General features: G+C 44.3%; 1 protein-coding gene across 11 annotated transcripts in view; it reads left to right on the top strand.

Annotated features, from left to right (window-relative positions):
- Window positions 1-11810, top strand: part of mical3a (microtubule associated monooxygenase, calponin and LIM domain containing 3a) — an 81044-nt gene extending 69234 nt beyond the window's left edge. For 9 of the 11 annotated variants that reach the window (XM_053427973.1, XM_053427982.1, XM_053427980.1 and 6 more), the window contains 5 exons: window positions 108-201; window positions 2475-2525; window positions 8624-8723; window positions 9519-9592; window positions 10245-11810. In XM_053427973.1, coding sequence (XP_053283948.1) covers window positions 108-201; window positions 2475-2525; window positions 8624-8723; window positions 9519-9592; window positions 10245-10429 — 504 coding nt within the window. In that variant the 3' untranslated portion in view covers window positions 10430-11810. The remainder of the gene's footprint in view (window positions 1-107; window positions 202-2474; window positions 2526-8623; window positions 8724-9518; window positions 9593-10244) is intronic. The other 2 variants (XM_053427981.1, XM_053427974.1) reach the window with 1 other exon arrangement.
- The last annotated feature ends 670 nt before the right edge of the window (window positions 11811-12480 follow it).

The raw sequence follows: 12480 nt of genomic DNA, 5'->3' as shown, positions 1-12480 counted from the left end.
GAGAGAACTTGAGTTGTTTTTATAAAGCGCTCGCGCCCCTGTGTGTTTATGCTTTACGTGCACTTCATTAATAACAAAGTGACCCTGGTCAACTTTGTCTCCTGCAGATTATCCAGAGGCAGTTGGAGCAGGTGGAGGAGAAGCAGAGGCAGCTGGAGGAGAGGGGCGTCGCTGTGGAGAAGGCTCTGAGAGGAGAAGCAGGTAACAACTTGTGACTTACACTTTGAGTTTAGAGTTTAACACCCTGGAGATGTTCAGATACCAATGTGACCTTCCGATATGATTCTGACTTTGCGTAATGGTCCAACACACGTGCAGTTAAAAAGAATAGTAGCTTAAATAATGTGTTTTATTAGTTTAACCCTGTGTGAAAGTTATTGTTGCGATGCTTTATGAGGTTGTTGGTGTTGTAAAATGCAAAACTAGTGCGACCTCCTCAAAACCGAGCTTCACCGTTTCACCGGACTTTCCAACGTAAAATATTGCTAATATCGTAAAGCTAGCTCTGGTTAACGCTGCACTACTGGACATTACTTCTTCTTTGCCGCCATAAAACGGTTCTTGTCAGTGGCAGTATGGTACAACTACTGTTTTGGAACGGCGAGGAAGAAGTGATTTCCAGGAAAAGAATATCACAGCAGGAGATTTGTTCGATTGTCAGACGCGTTGAGAACAAGAAACAAGTTTCAGCCCTCATCGCCCAAAACTCTCAAATCCCATTGTCTTTCCACGCTGACGTCTTTGTTCACATCTTCTACGTGTAAGACATCTCTTCACTGTAAGATCCTCTCGACCGTCCTCTGTCAGAAACGTCATGAATACGCCCACTCGCCTCCAGATATTTCCCTGCTGTGTTCTCACGCTCCCTTCTAAGCAGGAAAACGTTCCAGGAAATGTCCGGAGCTTAGCGCTCGTCTGAAAGCAGCTTGAGACTGTGTTCAAAATCAATACACTCGTAGAATTCTGTGCAGAAACACACGTTTGCTTCTTCAAAGCAACAAACCCAAATTGGTCTTGACAAGGGACTATCACAGACAATATACCTCGGAGATGAAGACTACATTATTCAACAGCGAGCAGCACGGTTCATTATTTGCTAGTTTTCTAAGCGTGTGAAGCATGAGTGGTGCTCAGTAGCAATAACACGTTCTTTAAGTGATGTGAGCTCTGTATGCGAGCGAGGTGCCGAGGTTACTCTCTGAAGTGCTGACAGCCTATTCCTGCCTTATTTATTCGATGTAACAGAATGAAACAAAAATCTTTTTCATCACGCGAGTTGACGTAGCTGCACGGAGCGTTCCCTTTTTACATTGAGCTACTCCACCCGTCAGCTGTTTCTACAATCGAATGTTTTGAGTATGTCTTAACTTGTTTACTACTCTACTCTTTTAAAGGATTGTATAAAGGTACTTATACGTTACCCAAACAGCACAAAAGAAGATCAGGTATTAGACTTACTGTAGTTTCTCTTTTTTCTCTTTTGTAAATCAATGACATGTGACACTGTTATTCGGGCTCCATCTGTGGTGGCACTCTGCAACAGTTCTTCCATCTCCGAACATGTTGATCGCTGTTTGTCCATGACATGTCCGCCATCAGTCAGTCAGTCCGAGCTGCATGCCAATCGGGAGAATGTGTGTGTCCCCCCCCCACCACCCCACCGACATAGATTTGTGTGTGTGTGTGTGTGTTTGCTCATCCTGGATGCATTTTGTCGTGCTCGCTGCCTCTCAATGAGGAGAGCTCCCGTAACTCTGATCAAGACTCAGATCACGCCCCCCACGTTATTCCATAAATCCAATCAGAACGTAAGAAATCAAATTTAAATTGGTTTTGAAAGCTCACATCTTCGTTATCGGGATATTTTTTCCTGAATTATTTGCCGTGGCTGAGTGACTTGATACAGATATTTGCTGAGATATTATCTGTTATTTCTTTTTATCATGGTGAGCGAGCACCAGCCGCACTTGTTTCCCCCGCTCGCTCGACACTCAGCTGCTCTTCCAGTCAGAAGTAACGTGAGCAGTAAATCATTGCGTTATTGTGGTCAAACACTGGCGCACATGGATTGGATTGTTGACAACTGGAAATGTAATCTCCCATCGTCATTTGAGCGTACGACAACATTGTCAAAAAACCAAACTTGTGTAACAAACGCAAACAACATTTGCCTCTTTTTTGTCAACGCACGACCGTTAACTGTGTGAAATGATGCAGAGTGAGCCAGCGCACAGCAAGACAACAAATCTATGAAGCGGTCGGCTATTCGTTTGTTTGGGAAAATGCCATGTATTGTAACATTTGCACAAACCCCATTATGCACCGTGGTGAGTACTGATGGACTCTCTTTGTTCTGAGTGTTGCTGCAGTGTGTGCGTATGTGTGTCTGCGTGTTGCATGATTTGCTGGTTTGTGTGTCCGGTTTGGGGCTGTGTACAATAACTCCTATCTCTAATATATCCCTGTCATTGTAGACTATTGGGGAGATTCTAATTACAGTGAAATCCTGGACTTGCATCTGGGCGGTATGTATTTCAAATCTGTCGCTTTGACTCTAACCTAATGGCTAACCCGATCTGTACCCCCCCCCCCCCACCCCTGTGTTACTACCTGAGCTTTGTACTCCTCATATCTACCTTTGTTGGCTGGCTGGCTTTTAGCCTCATTGCAATACTTTCTGCTCCCTCCCTCCCTCCCTCCTTACCCTCCCCCCATCCCCTCACTGGGCTTTTTAGTTCAGACACTCTTTACATCAAACGGAGATCACACACTCGGCCTCATGCTGTCCTCTTAAGATCATCTTTGATCTCTATAAACTTAGGAATGACTGAATTAATGAGTAACTTTTATTTGTCGTGCCGCAGCGAGCAGACTTCACAATAAGAGGCGGGAGACAAACTGCGACATTTTGCCGAGACAGAAATGCAAACAGCAGTTCGGGGATAACGATGCATGTGCTGAGGAATACTCCACTGACAGCGTTTACCATTAAAATTCATACCTCATATAAAACATGCTCATCTTTTAAAAATGCAAAGAGAATACTTTGCATATTCATATTAAGTTTTTAACCAAAATAAAATAAACCAAAACTAGAAGAGCTCATTCCTCCTCTGAGGCTGTTTTTTATCACCATATAGCAGATACATGTACTGAGATCAGACACATAAACCATGTACATAGGAGTTTTCTGCAAACTATAAACATAAACACATATATTTGTTAGGAATATGTGTTATCGTACAGGAACTGAATAAGGATCAACCCCCTAAAAAAAAAAAACTATTTAAATTCTGATTATTATCCAGATCTGCAAAACGTTTCACCTGCTCAACGATATAATGACTCACTACGTTTGACTGTTTCTTATAAAGATCTATGGCTTATTTATATTTATATGTATCCCAGGTCTCCAAAGCTCGGTGTATCATATTTCTCTGTGGCATAAATTAAAGGCTCCATTGTTGCAGAGAATCTTTTTCCTCCTGGTTCAACAAAGACCGTGGGTTTATTCTAGGTCAGTGCGAGATACCTGCTACTGCATCATGAACTAGAGCAGTGGGTGTATATAGTTTTGTGGCTGAAAATGGCCAATGAATGCACTTGTTTCCTCTGCAGATGGTAACTACAGCTCCCATCTGCATTATGAAATTATCATAAAAAAAAAAGGATGAACATGTTTTGGTCTTTTCATTGGATTTGTTGATAGTTTTCTTTTAAATAAATGTTTTAAAGAAGATATTACCTTTTTTATAAACATCACATCTAAATTCCTATCTGAGCTTCTGTTTAATTTCACCTAGTCAAGGTTTTAATGAATTTTTTAAGTTAAGAGCTCAACTTTTCCGAAATTATATTTGTTGAAGTAAAAGAAGAGAACCCTTAACCCTTCACTCTCTAATGTGAAAGTATTGTCTAACCTGCTCTGGACTGACTCGTACTAATCTGCCGGCCTGGCCTCGTAGCTTCCCCCTCATTCCTCTGTGCTCATTCTGTTGTCCCCTGACTTTCTCATACCTGCTCAGTTGTATTACCTCCTGACAGTGTATGTGTGTGTTTGTGTGTGTGTGTGTGTGTGGCTGTGTGTGTAGTATGTACTAATAAACAATCCCTTGACCTTTTGTCCAAGCTGGGATGAGTCAGCAGAAACAGCGCCCGCCGTTGTCTGGGTCAGCCGTCCTGTGGTATCTGTTGTTATCTCCTAGACTCTGACCTTATCTGAATATGAAGGGAACTGTCTTTGCCTCCTCCTCTGCTGTTGAAGTCAGTCGGCTTTGTTGGAAAGCCGTGTCTGCTCTCTGCTTACAGACAGGCGGGAGGAAAGGGAGTGTTTTAACCTATTCGTGCAGGGCCTGTGTTTCTCTGTGGTTTTTGTCCTGCTGGTCTAGACATGAGACATTGTGTGGAGTTTTCAAGATGTGCTGGACCTGCATAAAAAAACTGGCCGGCTTACCAGGGGCACAGGAAGTCGCCGGGCCTAAATCCAAGCTGAATAAACTGAATGCTTTGACGTCTGCTTCTTGCTTTATCACGGGATGAGGAACTGGAGCATTCTCACTGAATACCAGATTCCAGGGTGCACGGTTTCACTCGAGGCCTGCAGGGGGCACCAAAAACCAAAGCCAGGAGTGCTACATCTGTACGCTTAGGTTGAAAAGTTTTATGGGATTTCTTCCTTTTAATTTTCATCCTCCACTTGAATGACTATCATACAGTTAGGGATTTATTGAGCGTCGGGTGGTAACGATGCATTTCATAACTGTATCTGCATGATTCGGTGGAGCCATAAAAGTTTTACGAGAACTCAGATCCGTTCAAAACGAGATTCCATAGCGCAGTTTTCCTTTTTTTCCCTCCTCTGTGATAGTCCCTTGTAGCAACTCTCCAGTACTTACCTAAGAACATTGTGTCCATCTCATATTTGTGTTCTGTTGTGATTCATACTCTATTTGTTTGTATCTCTAAAAGGTCTGTTTACCCTCATGTGTCTCTATATTCCGCCCGAAGCTCTCCCCCCCCCCCCCTATTTAAATACTTTATTCTACATCACCCATCATTTTATGCTCTCACATTTTGGGTATAAAATCTGTTTTGCTGTTGCAAATGAGAAAAAAGTCCCAATTTGCACATTAGCTGGAGCTTTACTCTTTAAAAGTCACCACACTGGAACAAACTGAGCCGGGTGGTCTCATGTCGGAGTCGTGCTTAGACAAGCAGAGGCTGCAGCTTCTTTAAAGAAGAATCAATCACCCGTGTCTGTGAACCCACGGCTGATCAGTTAATGGCTCCTCAAATGAGATGAAACTTCTTTCCGAACCGTTGCAAACACTTAAAATAAAATAAACGCAAACACATCAGACCGAGGGTTGCTGGTGTCTTAAATGAGGATAATCTGAAGACGTGCAGCAGCGAGCTCAGACGGGAGCATTGTTTTCCCTTCTCCGTGCTCCAGGTTTTCTGTCTTCTCCTGTTATCTATTTTTACTCCTTGTTTTTTTCAACCCTCACACCACACAGATGATCTCTCCCACCTCCTCTCTCTAGGCAATTTGTCTTCTCCCCATCGCAGCGCTCCTGCCCTCTTTTGATTTTCTCCGCAATGTTCTTTCTTCTCCCCCCCCCTGTACCCACCTTGCCCTTCACCTCTCCTCCTCCTCCTCCTCCTCCCTCGCATCCTCCACCCTTTCTCAATGAACCTCCTGCATTATTTCCACCGCTCTATCTTTCACTCCATCTCTCTCTCTCTTCCTCTCTCTCTCCTGTCCACCGACACATTCCTCCTGCGTCGCTCCCTCACACTCTTTCCCTTCTTGTCTTGTGGAAGTTGAGCCCTTTGTGGGGATGCCACGCCGAAGACCTCTCTCCTTCTGCCCCTGCTGTTCCCCTGAAGGTAACGTAACCCCCCCCCCCCCGCCGCCGCTGACGGTTGTGGCAGGTTACCATGGCAACCGCAAAGGACCTACGGAACCGGGTTACCCCCCCCCACACTCCTCCTCCTCCTCCTCCTCCTGTTCTCAGCATTTGTGTGTGATCAGGCTCAGTAGATTTCCCCAGAGTCTTGAGACATTTATCATGACGAAAAAAGCTGGAAATTTAAATTTTCATCACAATTTAGTCCGCTACATTAAATTAAGTTTTTGTTTTTTAGCCGTCCAACCAGTTGCTTTTATACCAAAAGAGTCTTTCTCCACAAAAAACATAATCAGAAATCATATCTTCTGTATTCTAGGTCCAGTCGACATTTATTGCTAATCTCTAACAGATATTTCTATACGAGTGCAGATAAATTAAAAAGGCGATTGCTGATAAAGTTCGGTCCTCGATCCTCATTGGCTCTCCGGACGTGCAACTTGCTCAGGTTTGATTCCTCAAACTAGAAACAGTGACCAGGAGTCATTACCTACAGAGTCTCCATATTCACGAGCAGAATGTGTTAATAGAGATGAAAGGTCGTGTAACCTTTACAATGCCATAATTAGACTATGACCCGACACTTGACTTGGGCGGTTTGCCCTCAGACTGCTAAACAGTGTGAGCTAGAATCATTAGAGGCACCTTCTCTACTTTTAGAAAATGAGTCAGCCACACGAACATCCTATTAACGTCAATCACACTCCTCTCCTTCGAGCCGTGTGATTGACCTGCCGACAGGTCACTTGAGTTCAGTGTCTGATAAGTGACGCCTGTTGGAACCAAATGCCATTCGAGTTAATTGGGACTAGATTGGATGTGAAAGGTTTTCAGTCTTAATTTGCACGTAGCTTTTTGAGCAAAGCGTGTCAATGCTGCTTATGTTAATGAAAACGTTTAAGGCAACATTATCCAAAGACTTGATAGGAAAATAAAAAACCTCTCCAAGTTGAAAATTCAAAATTAGTGCTGCAGGTTGCAGGCGATTAAAGGGGAAACTACTCTGCTGCCGTGTGTGTGTAATCTACAGCATGTGTTCTGTTTGGCTAAAAATGAAATTACCTACTTTGCATTATGGCTTTTAAGTTGATTTTAAGAGTTTTTCCTCCTTATGCCTTAAATGAGGAGTAAAGTAAGTGTCATCAATTTAGGAAATGATCACTAAAGGCTTGAGAAACTTGCATGGTGTGAGGATTTGTTTATAAATTATAGTCTTGGGTCGTCTGGTTTGTTCCTTGTATCTAACACTGGAAATTGTGCCTGAGCTTCTAATCTGTGGAAAGTGCTCGAGGTGAGTTCTCTTGTTTTTGGGGAGTGTGAGCTGGATTTTGTTTTTTGTTTTTGGGCCGGTGGTTCTTCTTCTCCTTTGTGTTGGGAGCCTTGAGCAGAAGCTTGGTGGTGGAGGAACAGGTTGAAATAGTGGAGAGACAGAGAGAGAGAGAGAAAGAAAAACATCCATTGTAGGATATGTTTAGAAACTCACCTGTGCTTTTGTAAATCCCTCCTTTGTCTCCCCTCCCCTCACCAGTCTGAGCAGCTTTTTCTCCATCTCTGCTTCTCTCTCTCTCTCTCTCTCTCTCTCTCTCTCTCTCTCTCTCTCTCTCTCTCTCTCTCTCTGTCCCTTGTCTGTTAATTAGTGAGAGCCAGCCCCCGAGACCACAGCCATGCAATTTATGTGTGTACGATGTTTTTCCTTTTCATTTTGCAAGAGCCTCCTGTTCCCCAGCTAAGTATGTCACGCTGCATTGAGGTTTTTGCCTCTCGGTGTCTCATTGAAAACTGCTTGGCTCCACCTGCTGCAGTCAGATAAATGAACGTATGGCCCCCCCCCCCCCCCCGGCAGCAGACCACTCTCTAAGCATGCCACATAGACGTCTCTCCTCTGCATTCGGTGCAGTGGCACTGCAGAGGGGCGGTGCGGCCGCTCCGTGCTCTGACTGACTCGGGCTGATTACGAGAAGCTGCAGTGCATGAAGCCCGGAGCGCCAACCACGCGTGTCCCCGAGGCAGACTTAATAGAGGAGGGCCAACTTGGCTATTGGTCTCGATGACAAGTCATCCCATGACCACGTGAACGTGTAATTAAATATGTAAAAGCAGCGGAATGAGTCTTTTTTTCTTTCCCCCTCATTTCCTGAAGCCGCCCGGCATGAATGGCATCCAAAGGGATTTAACTTCTGCTTGTGCATCGATGTGTGGGCCGGGGGGGGGGGGGGGGGGGGGAAGAATCTTTATCGGTCCTCGGGTTCACTTCTCTGTAATGACTTGGATTTTGATTGGTGTGTTTGTTTGTTTTGTAACTACTTACCAACTGGATAAAACCTAATAGAAGGAGGTAGTTGCTCCCAACGAGCAGCTATTTCTGACACAATGTCCAAACTGGGTAACACAAACCCTTCTACTTTGCAACAACAGGTATTGTTTTGTGTGGGTGCTTGTGTGTGGGTGTGGGTGTGTGTGTTTGCGCACTAAACACAGATGAATAACTGAGTAACTCCACGCCGTCTCCTGCGCGACATCTTTAAGTATGTCGCACAACTGACCAGGTCGTTGTGTCGAGTCCATTCCTCCACCTCACCACCTGCTCAGCGAGGACATCCTGGCTTGGCTGTCATCACACTGCCTGTGTCGGTCCTTGTCTGTGTGACATCAGTGTCAGTGTCTCCCAGCTCTGTCTCCTCACCCCCGCTCTGTGCCTCCCTCTCTTCCTCCAGGCATGGGCAAGAAGGACGATCCCAAACTAATGCAAGAGTGGTTCAAGCTGGTGCAGGAGAAGAACGCCCTCGTCCGCTATGAGTCCGAACTCATGATATTGTAAGTACACGGCTTGATAACCCTTAAATACGATATTATGCTTTTTGTTTTAAGTTTTTCTTTTACAACAGTGTTACCATCATACTGCTACTAGATGATAAACTGCCATTGTGGCACTTGTTAGTAGCAGTTGCCCAGTTATTGTAGCTTGTTCTCATAGTGCAGCTGAGTTTAGTTTTGAGGTTGATGTAACCTGGTGTTGAGTTGTCACTAAAGTTTTCTGGAATCATCTTATTGTTGAGAGTAAACTTTATGAAGAGCCGATCAACAACCAGTGTTTAAATCTCTGGAGCCCTGGATCCGGCCACACCCACAAACCTGCTAATGCGATACATGGACAATGATATAACAATTTAATATGAAGGTAATAAAACCAGATTCAATTATTAATTAAATGGCAATATCATCTAATACAGAGTCCGCTCGTGATGTAAGCATACTGATTTACTGCTTACTTATTTTATGATGAGTATTAACATTATATCATAGGTTTGAAAAGGTTGTAGACCCTCGTAAAGTCGTGGTCATTTCACAACATGATGAAATAATATGAGGTCACGTTTGCAGTCCATTTAGAGAAGCTTCTTTTATAACCTCATGACAGGTTATTAAGTAACTCAGTCTTATCTCATTTGAAAGCTTCAGATAAATTTTCCGCTTTTTCAGAACAACCAGTCATCGAAACAAATGGCTGCCCAGATAAATGAAGACAAAGGCGAAGAATATAAACGGTGAAGGCCGTAATAGATCAGGGAGACAAACTCATCTTGTCCAAACTTTGTTTCTGTCCCCAAGTGCCAGAGAGCTGGAGCTGGAGGATCGACAGAGCCGCCTGCAGCAGGAACTCAGGGAGCGGATGGCTGTGGAAGGTAAACACAAGACTGATGATTAGATGAAAGGCCTTGTTTGCATGTTCCCGGATGTGCCCGTCCTCTGGCTAGTTTGACTTGGCTAGTCTCTGGTTAATGGGCTTGTTGACTGATCAGGGCAGACTGGGCCTTTTGTGGAGGCAACAGAGGCTGAGCTAGTGCTGCAGTGCATGGTATAATGGAGAGGCGGTGGTCTAGTGGCAGAAACTTGTACTATGGGCAGAGAAGGTCTCAGGTTCGTCTCTGGTTCGACTCCACGGAGAAACAACAAAAGACGAACCTGGATTGATCTGTCCAAAAATCCAAGAGTCTCCCTACCCTGTCTAGTGCCCCTGAGCAAGGCACCTTACTCCCCCAACATCTGCTCCCCGAGCGCTGTACATGGCTGCTCACTGCTCTGTGTGTCCTGCACCAGATGGGTCAAAAGCAGAGATTAAATTTCCCTACCTGCATGAGTGTGCCTTTGCATGACTGTGCATGTGTTTGGGACGAATAAATGCTTATCTTATCTTATAAGACATAAATCCATATTAACAGCTTTTAAAGCCATCCTTTACCACAGGTCTGAACGTCCCGACTGTATTAATACAAGTTTATTCTGCTTGTGATCTATTCCCCCCTTTAATGCCTCGTTTGTCTCCGTCTCTCTCAGACCACCTGAAGGCAGAAAAGGAGCTCGCTCAGGAGAGGCAGATCCTGAACGAGATGCTGGAGGTGGTGGAGCAGCGCGACGCCCTGGTGGCCCTCCTGGAGGAGCAGAGGCTTCGGGAGAAAGAAGAAGACAAGGACCTGGAGTCTGTCATGCTCTCCAAGGGCTTCAACCTCAACTGGGCCTGAGGACAGAGACATAACCTGCTCGTCGGGGTTCGGAGAAAGAACGATTGGCGTTCTCAGCCTCGCACGCATCGTCTTTGATCACGTCTGCCTAAAATCAAGACTCGGGCAGTTGGTGTCAAACTGTCACACCTGCAGCAGTGAATGTGTAAAGATTATACCCGACACAACACACAGGAACACTATGGCTGCCGCTGACTTTGCAGCAGTCTGTCACGTTTACATATCCACCGCCCAGAGGCAGCCCCGGTTATTCACTCTGCAGTTTTTGCTTGCGCTCTCTCCCTCTGTAAGGGGGAGAGAGGCAAGTTCTTTTTCCTCCACAACTTTATCATCACAGCCTTGAAGTGTATCCCCTCATGCGTAGGGGGGGGGGGGGGGGGGGGGGGTGCTTTGGGAGAATGTTTAAAGACTTGTTTCATTCTCGATTATCTAAAGGGAAGAGTGCAGTTTGGTCCTGCTGATGTTAAAGGAACTGTAAAGAGTTGTGTTTTCTGTGTACAGCCTTGTAGCGCAAGTCACGTTTTCAGCAGATGAAGGTGTACTTTGCTCTCACTGCAGACGCGTGTGTGTCTGTGTGTGTGTCTGTGTTTGTGTAAATGCTCAGTCTGACTGTCGGAAGGACATCCTCTGCTGAAGCTGCCTTTCCATCCCATGACAAACTGACTTCTGCTTCCTAATGAACCACAGACACCATGTTTCTCTTCCCCCCCCCCCCACAGCGTTAAGTGAGTCGACACAAAGAGCCCATTCAACATGGCCACATTTTTATATATTTATGAATTTTGTGTTTGTTTGCTTTTAACAGAAAAAGATTCTTTCTTTCTTTTTTTTAAAAATGTACATTAACAGGAGAGTGCCCAGAATTTCATTACCTTGCACTTGTGCATGACTCCCAGGCCCCCCCGTCAGCCACTGCATGTCAGGAATGAAGGTTGTAGGAACATAGAGGATCCTCACAACGTCTCTTATAGCTACACACACACAACACGGACTTGTACTTTCTATGAACATTCAAGCACGACACGTGACTGGACTGTGACGGGCCTCTCTGTGAGAAGCCGGTCACTGTGCATCACACCGATCCGTTAACGTTTACAAATACTCATCCATGTTTGTTTTTTGGGGGATTTCTATGTTTCCTGCTTTAGGCAAACTTAAAGATTTAACTTGTAAAGAACAAAACTGTCTTCAGGTTGAAATGAGTTTCTCCCACGTGTTCTCACTGTGATGTCGTCGTTCATAAATCTGATTTCACTTTTGTTTAATGGGAGATTATTGTAGCTCACATTACTCAGTTTGTGCCACAGGACTGTCGTTGAGTGTGGTTTGAATCTGCAACATCAACACAACAGCAGCGTACACACACACACACACACACACACACACCCACAAACACCCACTACACAACACTTGGATCACTATATGGCAGTGTTAATCCTTTACCCTTGAACAAGATGCCTTTTCTTTTTTTTCATTATCATTTCTCTATATTTAATTTATGTTTTATTATTTTCAGAGTTATTTTTGAAGTAGTCACATCGGTGCATCCCACTGGAACTCGAGATTTGTTTTTGTTTTTTTAAACTTCTTTTCAGAAACTTTTATTACAGCAGCAGGACCCCGAGCAAACAAATAAGAGGATTTGAAATGGGCCGCTGAAGAGATGCAGAGAGCTTTATGAGCGCCTGGCATCAGACAGGAGCATTATGGTTTATCTGGAGGGCAGTCAAACTAACAGCCCTGTCGACAACTGTAAAGAAATCCAGGTGGTCACTGTTTTACAGCACAGAAACACAAGAGGCTATATTTATGACTCGCTATGAGCTGTAAATACAAAGTGTTACATAATTTTAAGGGTTTCTCTTGTTTAAGACGGTGTGTGTGACGAGTTTGAACTTGATTGTATTGATATTTATTAACATGTGTGCAAACTGTATAATATGTAAAGAAAATGAATCCTAATTTTTAAAAACTGTTCTGCAGACACACGACTCATAATGTAAATGCTTCATGTAGCTATAATGCATAGGGGTGTTGGATGTATGCTGAGA

This window comes from Pleuronectes platessa, chromosome 7 (genome assembly GCF_947347685.1).
Source record: "Pleuronectes platessa chromosome 7, fPlePla1.1, whole genome shotgun sequence".
NCBI classification, from domain to species: Eukaryota; Metazoa; Chordata; class Actinopteri; order Pleuronectiformes; family Pleuronectidae; genus Pleuronectes; species Pleuronectes platessa.
The sequence above is the reverse complement of the archived record's forward strand: the minus strand, read 5'-3'. Positions and strand labels throughout refer to the sequence as shown.